Source organism: Narcine bancroftii, chromosome 5, assembly GCF_036971445.1.
Source record: "Narcine bancroftii isolate sNarBan1 chromosome 5, sNarBan1.hap1, whole genome shotgun sequence".
Classification (NCBI taxonomy): domain Eukaryota; kingdom Metazoa; phylum Chordata; class Chondrichthyes; order Torpediniformes; family Narcinidae; genus Narcine; species Narcine bancroftii.
In genome coordinates, this window is record NC_091473.1 from 110,549,805 (window position 1) to 110,564,861 (window position 15,057).

A 15,057-nucleotide genomic window follows, 5' to 3' on the forward strand; every position below is an offset into this window, starting at 1 on the left:
TCTTTTCAAATGAATGAAACGGATAGGATTTTGCATAAACCTGATTCGCCCAAAGGCCTCCTTCTGTGATGTAACAATGATGTGATTCCATATTTCGCAACACTGTTGAGAGTTCAGAATTGTCCCAGTGACCTATACAACATTCATTCTCGTTTGTACCTCTGCGATTGTTCATTGAACACGTTACTGCCCATGAGACTCTACTGTTCTGTTATTTTGTGTCATTCACTAGGTTAAAGCCTCCTGGGACATAACAAAGATCTGAAAGACACTATGTAAATGAAAATAAAAAGTTTGTAACATCCCTTAAGTAAAGTTACCAAGTAGAATAACAAAATTTGGCATTAATGGAAGAAATATATTCCAGTAAAAAGTACCTTTCATGAAAAAAATTAAAAATAATACAGCTTACATCAATTTTTAAATTAATATCTGAAACTACTTAGAGTAAAACTTCCTGTCAATTAAGATTTGCTTTCATGAATTATGATGTCATGCATATCCCTCCTTGTATTTGGATATGTATTAGGATGCTTTTAGTATGCTGGCCTTTATCAATCATTGCATGGAATATAGGAGTTGGGAGGTGATGTTGAGATTGTATAAGATGTTGGTGCGGCCTAATTTGGAGTTCTGTGTGCAGTTCTGGTCGCCTAATTATAGGAAGGATATAAACAGAGTGGAGAGAGTGCAGAGAAGGTTTACCAGAATGTTACCTGGGTTTAAGCATCTCGAGTATAGGGAGAGATTGGACAGATTAGGTCTTTATTCTTTGGAGCGTAGAAGGTTGAGAGGGGATTTGATAGAAGTATTTAAGATTATGAAAGGGATAGACAGAGTGGATGTGGATAGACTATTTCCGTTAAGAGGAGGAAAGATTAAAACAAGAGGACATGAGTTAAGAATTAAGGGGCAGAGGTTTAGAGGTAACATGAGGGGGAACTTCTTTACTCAGAGAGTGGTAGCCGTGTGGAATGAGCTTCCGGGAGAAATAGTGGCAGCGGAGTCGATTGTATTATTTAAGAAAAGGTTGGACAGGTATATGGATGAGAAGAAGATGGAGGGTTATGGGCATTGTGCAAGGGAGGTGGGACTAGAAAGGGGTGTTTGGTTCGGTGCGGACTAGAAGGGCCTAATGGCCTGTTTCCGTGCTGTAATTGTTATGTTATATGTTATGTTATGGACAACCAAGTAGTTGCAACTTGAATTGGGTGTATTACCAGTGGTTTAGTAAAGAAGCAATTTACATAAGCAGGCAAAAACATGAAATAATTTGCAGAGAATAAATATGTGGATGCACAAATAGGCAGAATGCCAATGACAGATGACCAGATATTCTAATATCTGTTATATTGGAAGTGATCTCTGCTAACGACCTTTATGTGTAGAAAAATTGAGTCATATCAATTTCTAATGAAATGCCAGGTCCTGTCAGAACAGTGCAACAATTGTTTTCAGGGAATATTGTTTTATGCATGGAAACAGACCCTTCTGCCCAAATGTCTAGTCAGCAAAGTTGTCTGCACAAGCTAGCCCAATACCTTGATGAAGGACTCAAGCCCAAAACAGTATCTTTGCTATATAAAGTTCACTGTTGGACCTGCTGACATTCCCCAGCACTATATTTTTTACTTCAAACCCGGTGTCTGCAGACTTTCATGTTTTACTCCCATTTACCTACATTCTGCCCATATATCTCCAAACCTTTCATATCCAACCACCTGTCCAAATGACTTCCCAATGTTACAATTGTATCCAGTTCTACCACTTCCTCTGGCAACTCATTCTTTTTACCAACCACCCTCTGAGAAAAAAGGTATCCCTCAAGTCCCTTTTAAATCTTTCCCTTCTCACCTCCATATTTTTCCCTATCCTGAGGGGAAAATAATGTTATTTACCTTATCAATGCCCCTCATGATTTTCATAAACCTCTGTCAGGTCCCCCCTCACTCTCCTATGCTTCAGGGTGAAAGGTCCAAGCCTTTCCTTAGAATTCAAGCCTACCAATCCCAGTAACTTTGTTGTAAATATCTTTGTGTTGCTTGTTGGTCACCTGTGAAGCAATCTATTCATTTTTTTCTGCTGTCAATAGAAAGTAATATTGAACAGGATACATATAGAGTGATCAAGTCATGATTGACCATAGTGAAGTATCTCTCCTCATTATCCTTGAAATCTGTGAACATATCTCCTTACCTTTACCCAAAATTTTTTTTTAAAAATTGCTGGGGGTAACAAGGAACTGCTTGATGAACTTAGGAGATCAGACACCATCCATGGGTAAAAAATGACTAATCAAGGATTATCTAGGTTAGTGGTTCTCAAGCTTTTCTTTCCACTCACATACCACTTTAAGTAATCCCTATGCCATAGGTGTTCTGTGATTAGTAAGGGATTGGTTAAGATAGTATGTGGGTGGCAAGAAAATGTTTCAATTGACTCATGTGCGCGGATTCATAGCTCCAAAGGAAATGGACCAATGACAATTTTTCCTCAAGCAAAATATTTCAGTAACAATTGGGTCTAGAGCAGTGATTTTCAACCTCTCCTTCCCACTCACATACCACCTCAAGCAATCCCTGACTGATCACAGATCACCGATGGCATAGGGATTACTTAAAGTGATATGTGAATGGAAAGAAAAAGGCTGAGAACCACTGATTTAGACTCAATAAAGGGTCCAGATCCAATACAAGTACTGACCATTTTTACCAGTGGATGCTGTCTGAAAAAGACAGCAGATGCTAGAATCGATCAAACAAAGATTAGTTCTTCGCGCTAAAATCTTTGTTCAATTCTAGCATTCTTTTCTCTAATTTTCTGGAGGAATTCAGCAGATCAGGCTACATCATTGGGAGATAAAGGATTGTCAAAATGTTATACTTGAGTTCAGGTTCTCCTTTCTGTGTTCCCCCTCTTTAACTGCCCCTATTCACTCATTAACCCAATGACCATATCGACGAAGTGTTCTGACACATATCGTTGGCAATTCTTTCTCTTCCACTTAACCCACTGAGTTCCTCTAGCAGATTGTCTGTTGATCCAGGTTCCAACATGTCCTCCCTTTTCCTTTATCTTTCCAATAGTTTCAAACCACTCCTTAGAATATCTAAAACTAAAATAGATGTTAACTGGGCATCCTTTGTGAGAAGAGAACCAGAGTCAGTCCTTTTGTCAGGACTGAAAGTGGGAAAAGTAAGAAGATTGTAAAGCGATAGGGAGGGTGGGTCTCTGATAGTGACCACACAAATAATGGATATCTAAATAATGGATTATTTTTAAGAACTTTGAGGAGATGGGTGAGAGCAGAGGTCTGCGAAATGGAATGGGATACAGATACAGTCAAGGGCTTTGGTAACATTGGGAAGTTGTAGTTCAGAAAGAAAGAACACATTTCCGAGGCCACCTGTCTAGAAAGTCTCATTATGAGAGTGAATACGAAGGAGATGGAGAAACTGGGCAAATAAAATAAAGTCCTTAGAGGAGTTGAGGTAATTGTAGGAGTCAGATGCGGTCAGATCTGCTGGTAATTTCCAGCACTTCCTGTTTTTGTTTCAGGTTTCCAGCATCTCCAGTTGTTCTGAATATCACTCTTTGGGACGTAGTTTATTGACTTCATTCCCTTCCCTTAACATGTTTCTTAAAACCCCCTTTTTAATGTTTCTCCATGGAAACACAGTTGGAATGAGCATTTGACAGATAAACTCTGTATGTTAGTTTAGGCACACTCTGATAATTCGGCCCTGAAACTGCCCTAGCAGTTGTCCTAATGTCACTGGAATGTCCCTTCAAATGGTGAAAATAAATAGTCTAAAGTGGACCCCGTTTGACTGAGACTTCTCCACAATGATGGCAGCTTTCAATTTTGAGCTCCAGTTTTTTTTTAATGCTCTAGGCAAGGTGGATTTAGCTGTGACTAATATTTTCAAAGGTGCTTTCTCTGAGGAACATTTGAAAACCCATATATCTACAGGTTGAGTGGCCAATATGTGAGTACAGATATCATTGGGTGCAACCTGATTTTGAAAAAATGTTAGGAGCACTAATGATGAAGTGCACAGTCTAATTTCGCAAAAAAACATTTGCTATAAAGCGACGATTTGGGTAGAAGCTTTGGATCCAATATTTAGGCAATTATTCTCACAAGAATACCCTAATATTTAATAATATTGTTCCATTTACATACTGGATACATATGCAACCTGTTGATTCGTCACAGCTAGATCCACCTTGCCTATAGCATTAAAGTGGGCCCACAAAATCATCTGAGTTTTTCCTTGGTTCTGCCCAAAAGTGCTGGAGAAACTCAGCAGTTCACACAGCATCCAGAAGTAAAAGACAGTCATTATTTTGTACCTGAGCCCTTCTTTGTCAGGAATCTCATTCATCAGATTTCTGACAAAGGGCTCCAACTTTTGCTTTTTACTTTTTATGGATGACGCATGAGCGGCTTAAAGTCTCCAGCACTGACAATTTTCTTGTTTAATCTATCTTTTTTTTAGTTGCTATACAGTTTAATTAATAATGGAGCCAATATGCCAAGTTGAACAGAGAGACTTAAGGGCACAAGTACATAAGTCCATGAAAGTGGCACACAGGCCGACAGGTTGGTAAAGATTATGTTTAGCATTCTTGACTTCATAGTCAAGACATTGTGTTTAAGACCTGGGATGCGATGTTGCAAGTACCCAAGATGCTGGTGAGATCACGGTGATATCATTAAGCTGAAAATAGTGCAGAAGAGATTCACGAGAACATTACCACAACTGGCAAGCTTGAATTATGAGGAGAGACTAGATTGGCTGGAACTTTCTCTCTATAGCCTAGGAGATTTATAAAATGATAAGGGACAAGGATAAGGAAAATACTCATTGATTAAAACTAGAGGGCCTAAATTAAAGGTGAGGGGGAAAGATTTGGAAGGATCTTGGGGACTTTTTCACACAGAAGGTGGTAGGTATATGGCACAAGCTGCCAGAAGAAGTACAATTACAAGTACAATTGTAAAATTTAAATGACATTTAGACAGCTACGTGGATGGAACAGGTTCAGAGAGGGATATAGGCCGAATGCAAGCAAATTGGACTCATTTGGGTAGACATTTGGAGAGCCTCTATGCATTGTGACCATCCTGAGGTCCTAGATGCATACCATTTCAACTTTCCTTCCCATTCCCACACAATCTACAGCCTTTTTTACACTGGCTAACCAGTAAATGGGCCATACAGTGAACCGGTTAAGGAAGCCATTTTCTCCTTTCACACTGGGCCACTGTTAACTGGTTCTCTGTGTCCTTTCACACCCATCGCACAGCATCCCTGGGGATGGGGGATGGGGGATTCTATCCTCCACCGGAGGAGTCTGAGTGACTCATTGAACAATAATGGACCTGCCCTAAATCCTGAACAAGGTATTATGATCTTGTATTTAAGCAAAATTAATCATGCCTAATTATAACATAATCAAGCATTATGTACAACACAGTATGAACCCTTCAGCCCCTATTGTTGTGCCGACCTACATAAACCTTTCTTTGGCTTGGCTTCGCGGACGAAGATTTATGGAGGGGTAAAGTCCACGTCAGCTGCAGGCTCGTTTGTGGCTGACAAGTCCGATGTGGGACAGGCAGACACAGTTGCAGCGGTTGCAAGGGAAAATTTGTTGGTTGGGGTTGGGTGTTTGGTTTTTCCTCCTTTGTCTTTTGACAGTGAGGTGGGCTCTGCGGTCTTCTTCAAAGGAGGTTGCTGCCCATCGAACTGTGAGGTGCCAAGATGCACGGTTTGAGGTGATATCAGCTCACTGGCGGTGGTCAATGTGGCAGGCACCAAGAGATTTCTTTAGGCAGTCCTTGTACCTCTTCTTTGGTGCACCTCTGTCTCGGTGGCCAGTGGAGAGCTCGCCATATAACACGATCTTGGGAAGGCGATGGTCCTCCATTCTGGAGACGTGACCTACTCAGCGCAGTTGGATCTTCAGTAGCGTGGATTCGATGCTGTCGGCCTCTGCCATCTCGAGTACTTCGATGTTGGAGATGAAGTCGCTCCAATGAATGTTGAGGATGGAGCGGAGACAACGCTGCTGGAAGCGTTCTAGGAGCCGTAGGTGATGCCGGTAAAGGACCCATGATTCAGAGCCGAACAGGAGTGTGGGTATGACAACGGCTCTGTATACGCTAATCTTTGTGAGGTTTTTCAGTTGGTTGTTTTTCCAGACTCTTTTGTGTAGTCTTCCAGAGGCGCTATTTGCCTTGGCGAGTCTGTTGTCTATCTCATTGTCGATCCTTGCATCCGATGAAATGGTGCAGCTGAGATAGGTGTGGTTCTGTGTTTTATACAACTTTCCCATGGTCTTTTATAAATTTATAAATGCCTAGCACCAATTGCGCATAAATTATAAAAATGGTGGGAAAGAGCAATGGCAGACCTGCCTTCCCAGAATTCCATGCGGCAGAGAAAGAGCTGTATGCTTGGAGTACTGGTAAAGGAGTTTCTCTGCCATACGGAATTCTGGGAAGGCAGATCCACCATCTCTCTTTCTCCCGCTGCAACTTTCCCACAGTCCTTTAGACATTTATAAAGGTTTGTATAGGTCGGAAAAGCTTATACTTTTTAATCTTTTGTTTCCTTCACGTTCCTGCACTCGTGCAAAAACTTAATCAACGTGCCACTACTTTATCCCAGGATACCCTATGTCCCTTTCACACTGGACTAGGTAATATCATCCCTGACATCTGATGACACTTGCCTGCCGATTAAAGAGCTTTCACACTGGACCCTTAACCAGTAGATTGGCTGTCAATTACTGGGACAAAGTGCGAGTGTGAAGGGGGCTCATCTCTCCTGTTCCATGCCCACTGCCAGAGTGAGGCTCAACATAAACTGGGCAGTCTACAGGAAGCTTACCTGCGATGACTGTCAAAGGGGATGGGGGTGGGTGGAGGGAATTGGGTGGCAGAAGGGCCCAGGAATGGAGGGTGATCAGGGATCATGAGGGTATCGGTATCCAGTCCTCGGTCCCGGGACGACTTGCTTCCACTACCCTGAAAGGGCTCTGCAACAGGTTCCCTCCCACTGTTCACTGCCGCTGTTTACCGCCAAGCGCTGGTAAGCCTCCAAAGCCTGTAGTGCCATGTCAGTCAGCTTGACAAGATAGAGTGACAGACGCTGTCCCTAGTGCAGGGTTTTGCATGACAACCCAAAGCACCACTCCTCGTTTCATAATAAATATAATAAGTGAATAAATTGTTGTAGCCTAACAGTCATCATCAAAGTGTCCAGCGCCAAACGTCATTAAAATCAAACAAAACTTCACCTTACAGAAACTGTCTGCTAGGCCCAAATAATTTGAAAAGTCTGTTGGTTATAAAAGGATAAATAAATCAGTTCTAATAAAGCAGTCTCTATACAAAATAACACAGGAGAAGGGAGTGTGAGTCTTTACCTTCTGTGGACAGTGCAAGACCTGCTGAGTTCCTCCACCATTTCCGTGCTTTTGTTTTGCAAATGAAATGCAGTCCCTGTCCCCATTAGGGGGCGTGCCCAGTGCACAGGGGCGAGGGAGCATAGTTGAGAGTTTTTGTTTGCCGAATGCATCGAGGAGAATGGGTCACATGGTCACAATTGGCCTGGAGGCGGGTCCAAGTGAGTGACTGTTTTCGAAGTCGATTATTGGTGGAAGATGGGCAGCGGGGATGAGTGAGTGGGCACTGAGCACAATGATGCCACTACAAGAGATCACATGGTTTAATTGCAGTTCATGTATTCTTTTTAAGATGGGCTAGGTAGAACAATTTCTGCACTGCTTCGCATTGTGGGTAAAAATGCTGACATCTCTCTTGCTGTGCCCCATGTTAAGAATCCTGCTCCAACATCACAGCACTGGCTTGTGACGGGCCCCCTTACCTTCCGACCCTCTAGGGTTCAGCCTACTCAGCCTAATGGTTAATCCGCCACTGCATTTAGTTCACAGGTCAAGGTACAACTTGTCCAGGATAGGGCAGAAATAAAAAGTCTACACACCTCTTAGTGTCAAATGAATCATAAAACAACCTTTATTATTGAGCAATATGGAGAAAGCCCCAGACTACATGATCTCTTAATTAAGGCAAAAAGCATTTTGGATGATTTTTGTGCATCATGGATTACAGTTGAATAGATTGGTTTTGCAGGACTTCTGGGCAACTCAGAAACAAGGTCTAGGTACATTAACTTTAAAAGTCCTCATTAACTTCTAAAAAATATTATGTGATGCAACATTTTTACAGGTCATTATTATGTTTGTTAACATCTTGAGTTGCTGAATGACAATGAAACCTGTTTTGAGTGAGGACTGCTTCAATAAAATCCATTCTTGGAGGTTACTGTTGACTCCATGGAAGTTTATACTTGCTTAGTGTGCTGGATGTGCAGTGAAAATTGTTTGATGTTGACCTCGTTGAACCCATCCAATCTGGCACTGTATCTTGTTTTAATTCCATAGAAGGTAAATATACTGTATGCCAAATTAGTATCTCTGTTCTTTATTGTCATACAGTATGTGTATATATATATGAGGTTTCATTGATGTACTGGTTAGGTGGGTTAATTGGCTGCTGTCAATTATCCTCATTGTCTGTGGGTGGTAGGAGAGCCAAAGTGGAGTTGATAGGCATGTGAGAAAGAATATGTTACAGTCCAATAAACAGAAGAATGGAACAGATGGGATTAATCTGAGAACCAGCATAGACTCAAAGTGCCAAATGACCTCCTTATAAACTCTAAGAAAATTTATGCCTAAGTACAACAGGCAGTGTTGCCAATGTTGGTCCACAACAACCCTCCCTGTTCCTCCCCCCTTCTATAACAACTTTTAGCCTCACCAAGGAAAACAAAGATATGTTAAATCTCATGGTCTAGCCTCAGGAAGGGAGAATAATCTTGGGTAAACTTTGAGAAAGCAGCTCGCCTTGCATGAAATCATAATTCAACAAAGCCAATGGGCCTACAACCACCACAACATAGGAATTATGTACAACACACACACACACACACACACACACACACACACACACACACACACACACACACACACACACACACACACACACAATGATAAAGAACACGATTGCTAGTAGTAGAAACTTTGGCATCTTTTTTCTCTTCATAGCAAATCTAACACTTTCCTGAATCCTTGTTGCATTTGCTTTATCAGCATTGATTAATTTTTCTGCTTTGGAGGTGGGGTGCTCATTCCTTGTTGATGCATGTATGTACTAATCCTACTGGAACATTCCTTTACCAGAATTTTAGAATAGTTGTAGCAAAAAATATAAATGAGACTGAATACAGGACCCATCTTCAAAGCCAGCATTCTCACTTCATGCTCATTTATTTAAAGTTAAAAAAGCAAGGCATTGTAGCCCAAGACAACATTTAGGTTAGTAATTGGTAATAATGCAGTGGAAATAAATGGGATGACGTTAACACAGCCTGGAAACTCAAGGGGTGAGAATTATTAGGAGGGAATGATCTGATAAAAATATTAGCTATGTAAATGGAACAAAAGCAAAATATTGTGACCGGTCAGAATTTTTCTAATATTGCAGCTGGCTCTGATAACAACAGAATTAAGACCTACATTATAATTTTCTTCCTTTGCTTCAGATGAATAGAACCAACATTTCTTCACAGTGCTTGCAGCTGATAATAGCTCAGAATAAGAATGACTTGCTTAAAATGGTTGGCAGACTGTTGCATCGGGCAAGTGCAGGTCACATTGCAGTTAAGCATGACATCACCTAGTTGGTTGAAGCTGGTGTGAAGCTAAGTATGCAGTAGCTGGAACAAGGGATTTCCACAATTCACAGAGGTAATTCAGAATAATGTGATGAATACATCATGACTTTGTTACTAACCCAAAGCAGTGTGGTATTTTTGCATTTTCTTGAATACATAAAAAAATTATTTGCCTTTTGAATATCTAACAATTAAGGTATTTTAAATAATCCTGAAATACAATGTTATGTGTAGAGAATATCATCATTTGTTGCTCCCAAGCTTAGTCCTAATTATCTCTATCAATGTTATAAAATTGCTTACATTTTATATATGCTGATTGACTTACTCACTTAATTTCTCACTTCCAAATGATTATACAATAACCAGTGCCGGCTTTGATTTAAATTGATGAAATTGACATGTGAATAATTAGAAATGGAATGCTGAATTGACCTCATCAGGTATTAAATCCAGAGCAAGATATACTTGACCTCACTAAAAGAGCTGTTTTTTTTTTAAACTCCATTTTAACTATTGAGTTGTCATGATCTTCTTCTATGAATAACAGTCCAAGGTTGTCCAACAGATTTCAGATTTATTGTCAAAGTACAAATATGACATCACATACAATCCTGAGATTCTTTTTTTTACCTGTGGGCCGATCAAAATTACCATTTATTGGCAGCAAAAAAAAACTAACTCATGTAAACAAATAAAAATGTAAAGAAGCTGTGCAATACAGAGAGAGAAAAAAATCAATAAATGCAAAAGTAAGAGACCTTAAATAAGTCCTTGATTGAGTTTGTTGTTGAGGAGTCTGATGCTGTAGGGGGTAGCAGCTTTTCATAAACCTGGTGGTGTGAATCTTGTGGCACCTACACCTGTTTCCTGATGGCAGCAGTGAGAACAGAGGGTGTGCTGGGTGGTGTGGATCTGTGATGATTGCTGCTGCTCTCTGATGACAGCGTTCCCTGTAGTTGTTCTCGATGGTGGGGAGGGTTTTACCTGTGAGGACCTAGGCTGTGTCCAATGAGTTAACATTTCTATGGAGGGAAGTGAAATTAGAGTTGGTGAACCTTGAGGAATAGTTGTATTATTAAGGTAACAAGGCCAGTAGCATTTAAAATGGCAGAGAATTTTGACTATATAATTTAGTTAGGAAATGCTGGCTTTGAAGAACTTTGAAGTTGTTCCAAAGGAAAGTGCTGGAAAGCCATGATCTGTAGTTTGTTTCCATTTGTATCATACCCAGTCTTCCAGCACCTCAAAAGAAACATTTGTAGACCACTAGGTTTCTCTTCTAATGTCATCCTTGTGACTCAGGAACCATATGCACTGCCTTGAAAGTACAATGGTGTACCAGACCGTGATCAGATACCCCACCTAGTGGAAAGTCTGAGATATATAATTTTTTTAATGAACTAGTTCAGCATTCAACTGAGTTGATAATGTCACTGAATCTAACCCAATTTAAGCTTTTTTTTCCTCTTTGTGTTTAAGCAAGTCATTTTGGTGGATTAGAATCTTGTCTGAGGTATGAGCAAGGATGATCCTATCACCCATTTGAAAATACTACTATTGGAATTGCTTTATAATGATTTTAAAAAAAGGGATAATTTCTTGTTGAACTCAAAAGCTGAATATTGACTTTAGTGTTGGCCTAACAGGAGGTTATATTTCTGTTTTGACAAAGGTGCACAGCCTATTAATTTCTTGCATAGACTTGTTCTAAATTGGCTTGTTAAATAAATGAAAGATATCAAGCCAAAGTTTTTCCTTTGTACAGAACCAATACCAGAGCCACTGACAAAATGGATGCTGCTTAGTGGGGGGGGGGGGTTTCTTATTTCAGTAGCTTCCAAAGATTAATTTTTCTTAAGTTTTGCTGTTTCTGTAATTGTATTGGATGATGTGAAATTTCTGTGACTGTAGAAGGCAAAGAATGACTCATGTGAATCTAAATTTAGATTAGTATTGTATTAGAGGCATTTTGTTAAATGAGCGTTAACACTGTGATCACCATTGTGGCATTCAGTCAGCATAACCCCATAATCTTTTCTCTTTCCAATGAGTTCGAGAGATAATAAAGCACTGGTTCTCCGCTGCAGTTTAAAAACAGAGTAAATCTTCAAATTGTACATTTGCAATAAAACAATTAATAATTTTTAGCTGATCTGAACTGAATTGCCAAGCCTCTCTGTTTCATAGAAGCCTATGAATTTTTGGCTTCCTCGCAGTCCATTACTTTTAAAATATGTTGTATTCAAGAATGTCATCAACTGGGACGGTGTTTTAAAGGGCAGTAACTTGCAGGATTTCCATGCCTATATTAAAAGGTTTAGATTGAGTTTTATTTCACGATTTGAAATGCTAAAGAGTTGGATTGGCTGGGGGGGGGGGGGGGGAATTCAAGGTCTTCTGCATATTCTTGGCATTCCAATCTTGCAAGCAAGACTTCTGGGTTCCTAGGTTATTGATTTCTGGTCGGATGGCTTCGGATTGTGTATTCTGCTAGCACCAGCACAATGGCAGGAAGCCCCTGTGCAATGACTAGCAAGCAGGGAAGTTGCCAGATTTCGTTTGGCTCCTGCACTCAGCTTTTCAGCCATCTGTTGGTTCCCCCTTGCAGCTGAGCAGAGAAAGAGAGCGATGTCAGTTCTATTTCAAATCAGCCTTCCCTTTGTCCCTCTTAGTAACTGTGGGACCAATCAGCCTGCGCCTGCCAGGGCGGCTGGGAGGGGGTTGGCTGAGGCTGCGAGCCCGGTGCACTGGGAGCAGCCTGGGAGGCAGCAGACAAAGCCTGAGCTTGGCAGCAGTTGGAGGGATCTTGTGCTCATTTGCGGTGCAAACCCAGGGCTTGCGGACCAGCCCTTGGCAAGGAGGCGACCCAGATTGGGCCGTACCACTAAGAGGAGGAGGAGGGAGCTGGAGGAAAGGAAATGACAAGGCAGGAAGCTTAACTCCATGTGCTTTATCTCCATGTAAACATTTCTCCTTTTAGATATAGATCTAGAGAGTTCAAGAGAGCCCTGTCCTTTTGCATGCACCGACTTGCAAGCGAGCTGGTGCCTTTCCATGCAGCCGAGAGCTAGTTCTGCCCTCCCCTCCTACCCCCCTGCCTGCTGCAGTGGCACTGCCTTGTGATGTCAAAGGTGACTGATCAGCCCCTTCAGCTCTTAAAATGAAGTCTAGCCTCTTTGCTTGAAGGGAGCCCGGAATCGTAGAGCTGGTTTCTACATTCATCTGATGACTGTGCAACTCCCCCCCTTTCTCCTTTGAATCATGAGTATTTAAAGTCAGCAAGTCATCACAGCAAAAAAAAAGAGAATCAAAAATAGGGTTCTCTTGAAAGAGCACATCTGAAGCAGGCTCTCAGAAATACTGTCAAGTGGAAGCTGGATGATAGCATTTTATATAGCAGAGTAAATATTAATACTGCCTAGACAATGTACAACACAGTTTGGAATATGGACAAATCTGATGCAGATTGGAGAGAAGTGATGATGCCCTATTCAACAGAGCTCATATTCTACATTGAAATGGATCCTCCAGGTAACACATCTTCATATTTTACCTTGGACTGTTTTGTTCTTGGGCTAGTTAAAGCCTTGATTTGTTGGGTCTCTCTCTCCCTCTCTCTCTCTCTCTCTTTGTTCCTTTGTATCCCCTTTGTGGTTAGTATACTGTCTGATCCTTTCTGGATCGGGCCTGTTCCCCCCTTCAGAGCTTGAGATTGATTTCTGCTTTCTCTTTCATTCCTTGAAAAACCTTTTGGCTTTATTCAACTTGGAAATCAAAGGTGCACGGATGTTTTAGCTGTCGAAATTAACAATGCTTTCTTCTTCTCCTGGAATGAATGCATGCTGCCTGAAACTTGGTAAAATAAGCCAGTCTGTTGGATTTTTGTTAGTAGAGCTGGCCTGTATGGGATGACAGCAACCCTCTTTATCATAAAGCAGGGGAGCAAAAGTTTGGCGTGCAAAGGAATCGTGTGAGCCGCATAAACGACAAGAGGAGGACTTTGTAAGCCATCTCAGTCGTGAATAAAGAATTAAAAAGGGAGCTGCTTTGCAGGCTCTAAACGCTGTTCCAAAGACTAATGTTGGAGAAGAGAAAGATTGGGAGAAAATGAAGAGATACATTTTATGGATCATGAATAGAAACACTCAGCCTCATAACTATATTCGATGATTAGATTTTAAGAAAGTGTGCAATTACGATCATTGACCCTTCAAGTCATGTGGGTTCTTTTTAAAATTGGCAATAGAATATGGAGTTAAGTTTAAAATCCAGATTTTTTTTTAATCTGTGAAAAGTAGCATTTAATTTGACCCTGCCATCACAATATCCTTTTTTTTTAAAGCAGTCTTGGTGAGGAAGGTATTGAAAATTGACAGAATATGGTTCTCTTGGAGTCAAGAAAAGATAAAAGTTGAAAAAGCCCCTTTCTTTGAAGTGGAACTGCTGGCTTTTAGACAAAGAATGCCAGCAGAATAGGAGACAATGGAGAGGGGGGGGGGCAAGGACCTAACCATGTTCAGATTGGGACTGGGGGTGATGGGGTGAAGGAGGAGGACGAGGAGTTCCTGCAGACTTTCCACTTCAGTATTTCTTGAAGCGAAACTCGAGTCTGCTTGAACTTGGCATCGTTTCGTTTGGAAGCTCTGTATGAGCTTCGAATGCATAATGGGTTGTGTGAACTCAACACTACCCCCACCATCCACTGGCCAGCCTCTTCCCGATGAAGTGCCATATACACCATGCCTGCTAGCATGACGACTGCTAGATGTGATCTCAATGTTAAGAGTTTGACCAGACTCTGTTCTCGCCAACTCTCCCACCAAACCAACCCACCCCCCTCCTTTTTTTAGACTGCAGATCACATTGCAGTGTCTGGGGATTTTTAGGTGAGATTATAGAGGCAGCAGCTATTTTTGCAACCTTTATTTTATACTTGGTGATTCATTGCAGTAGATTTGTCAAGAGCAAGTTAAAAATAGTTGATGTACCCATTTAAAGCCTCTTAATCCTACGAATTCCAATGGAATTGGTTTGCTGTCTTGTATCTAAATTTGTTGAGCAGTATCCACAAAGATATTTGTGAAAGATTCAAAATTGATCCAAATAGATTAAACGTGGGGCATAATCAGTTTATTTTTTTTAAAAATAAAATTACACCCATGTTGCAGTTTGGGAACTTGCGCTTTATTGCTGGCAAGATATCATTTGCTTTCTGAAGATGCACAGCCTTCCGTGTGCTTGCAAGTGATGTCATTGTATTTGAGAAGACAATAGCTCACAG

At 41.0% G+C, this 15,057-nt stretch overlaps 1 protein-coding gene across 15 annotated transcripts in view; it reads left to right on the forward strand.

The window, feature by feature from the left end:
* The window catches only part of pik3r3b (phosphoinositide-3-kinase, regulatory subunit 3b (gamma)), a 582,698-nt gene that overhangs the window by 537,136 nt on the left and 30,505 nt on the right, over positions 1-15,057 (forward strand). The window contains exon 1 of one of the 15 annotated variants that reach the window (XM_069938755.1): positions 9,826-9,846. The exons of 13 other annotated variants lie outside the window; for them this stretch is intronic. Coding sequence is in view for 1 of the 2 variants with exons in the window: in XM_069938752.1 (XP_069794853.1) it covers positions 13,202-13,307 (106 nt within the window). In the remaining variant the exon portion in view is untranslated. Of the gene's footprint in view, positions 1-9,825; positions 9,847-12,537; positions 13,308-15,057 lie in introns of those variants that run through there. One more of the 15 variants, XM_069938752.1, reaches the window with a different exon arrangement.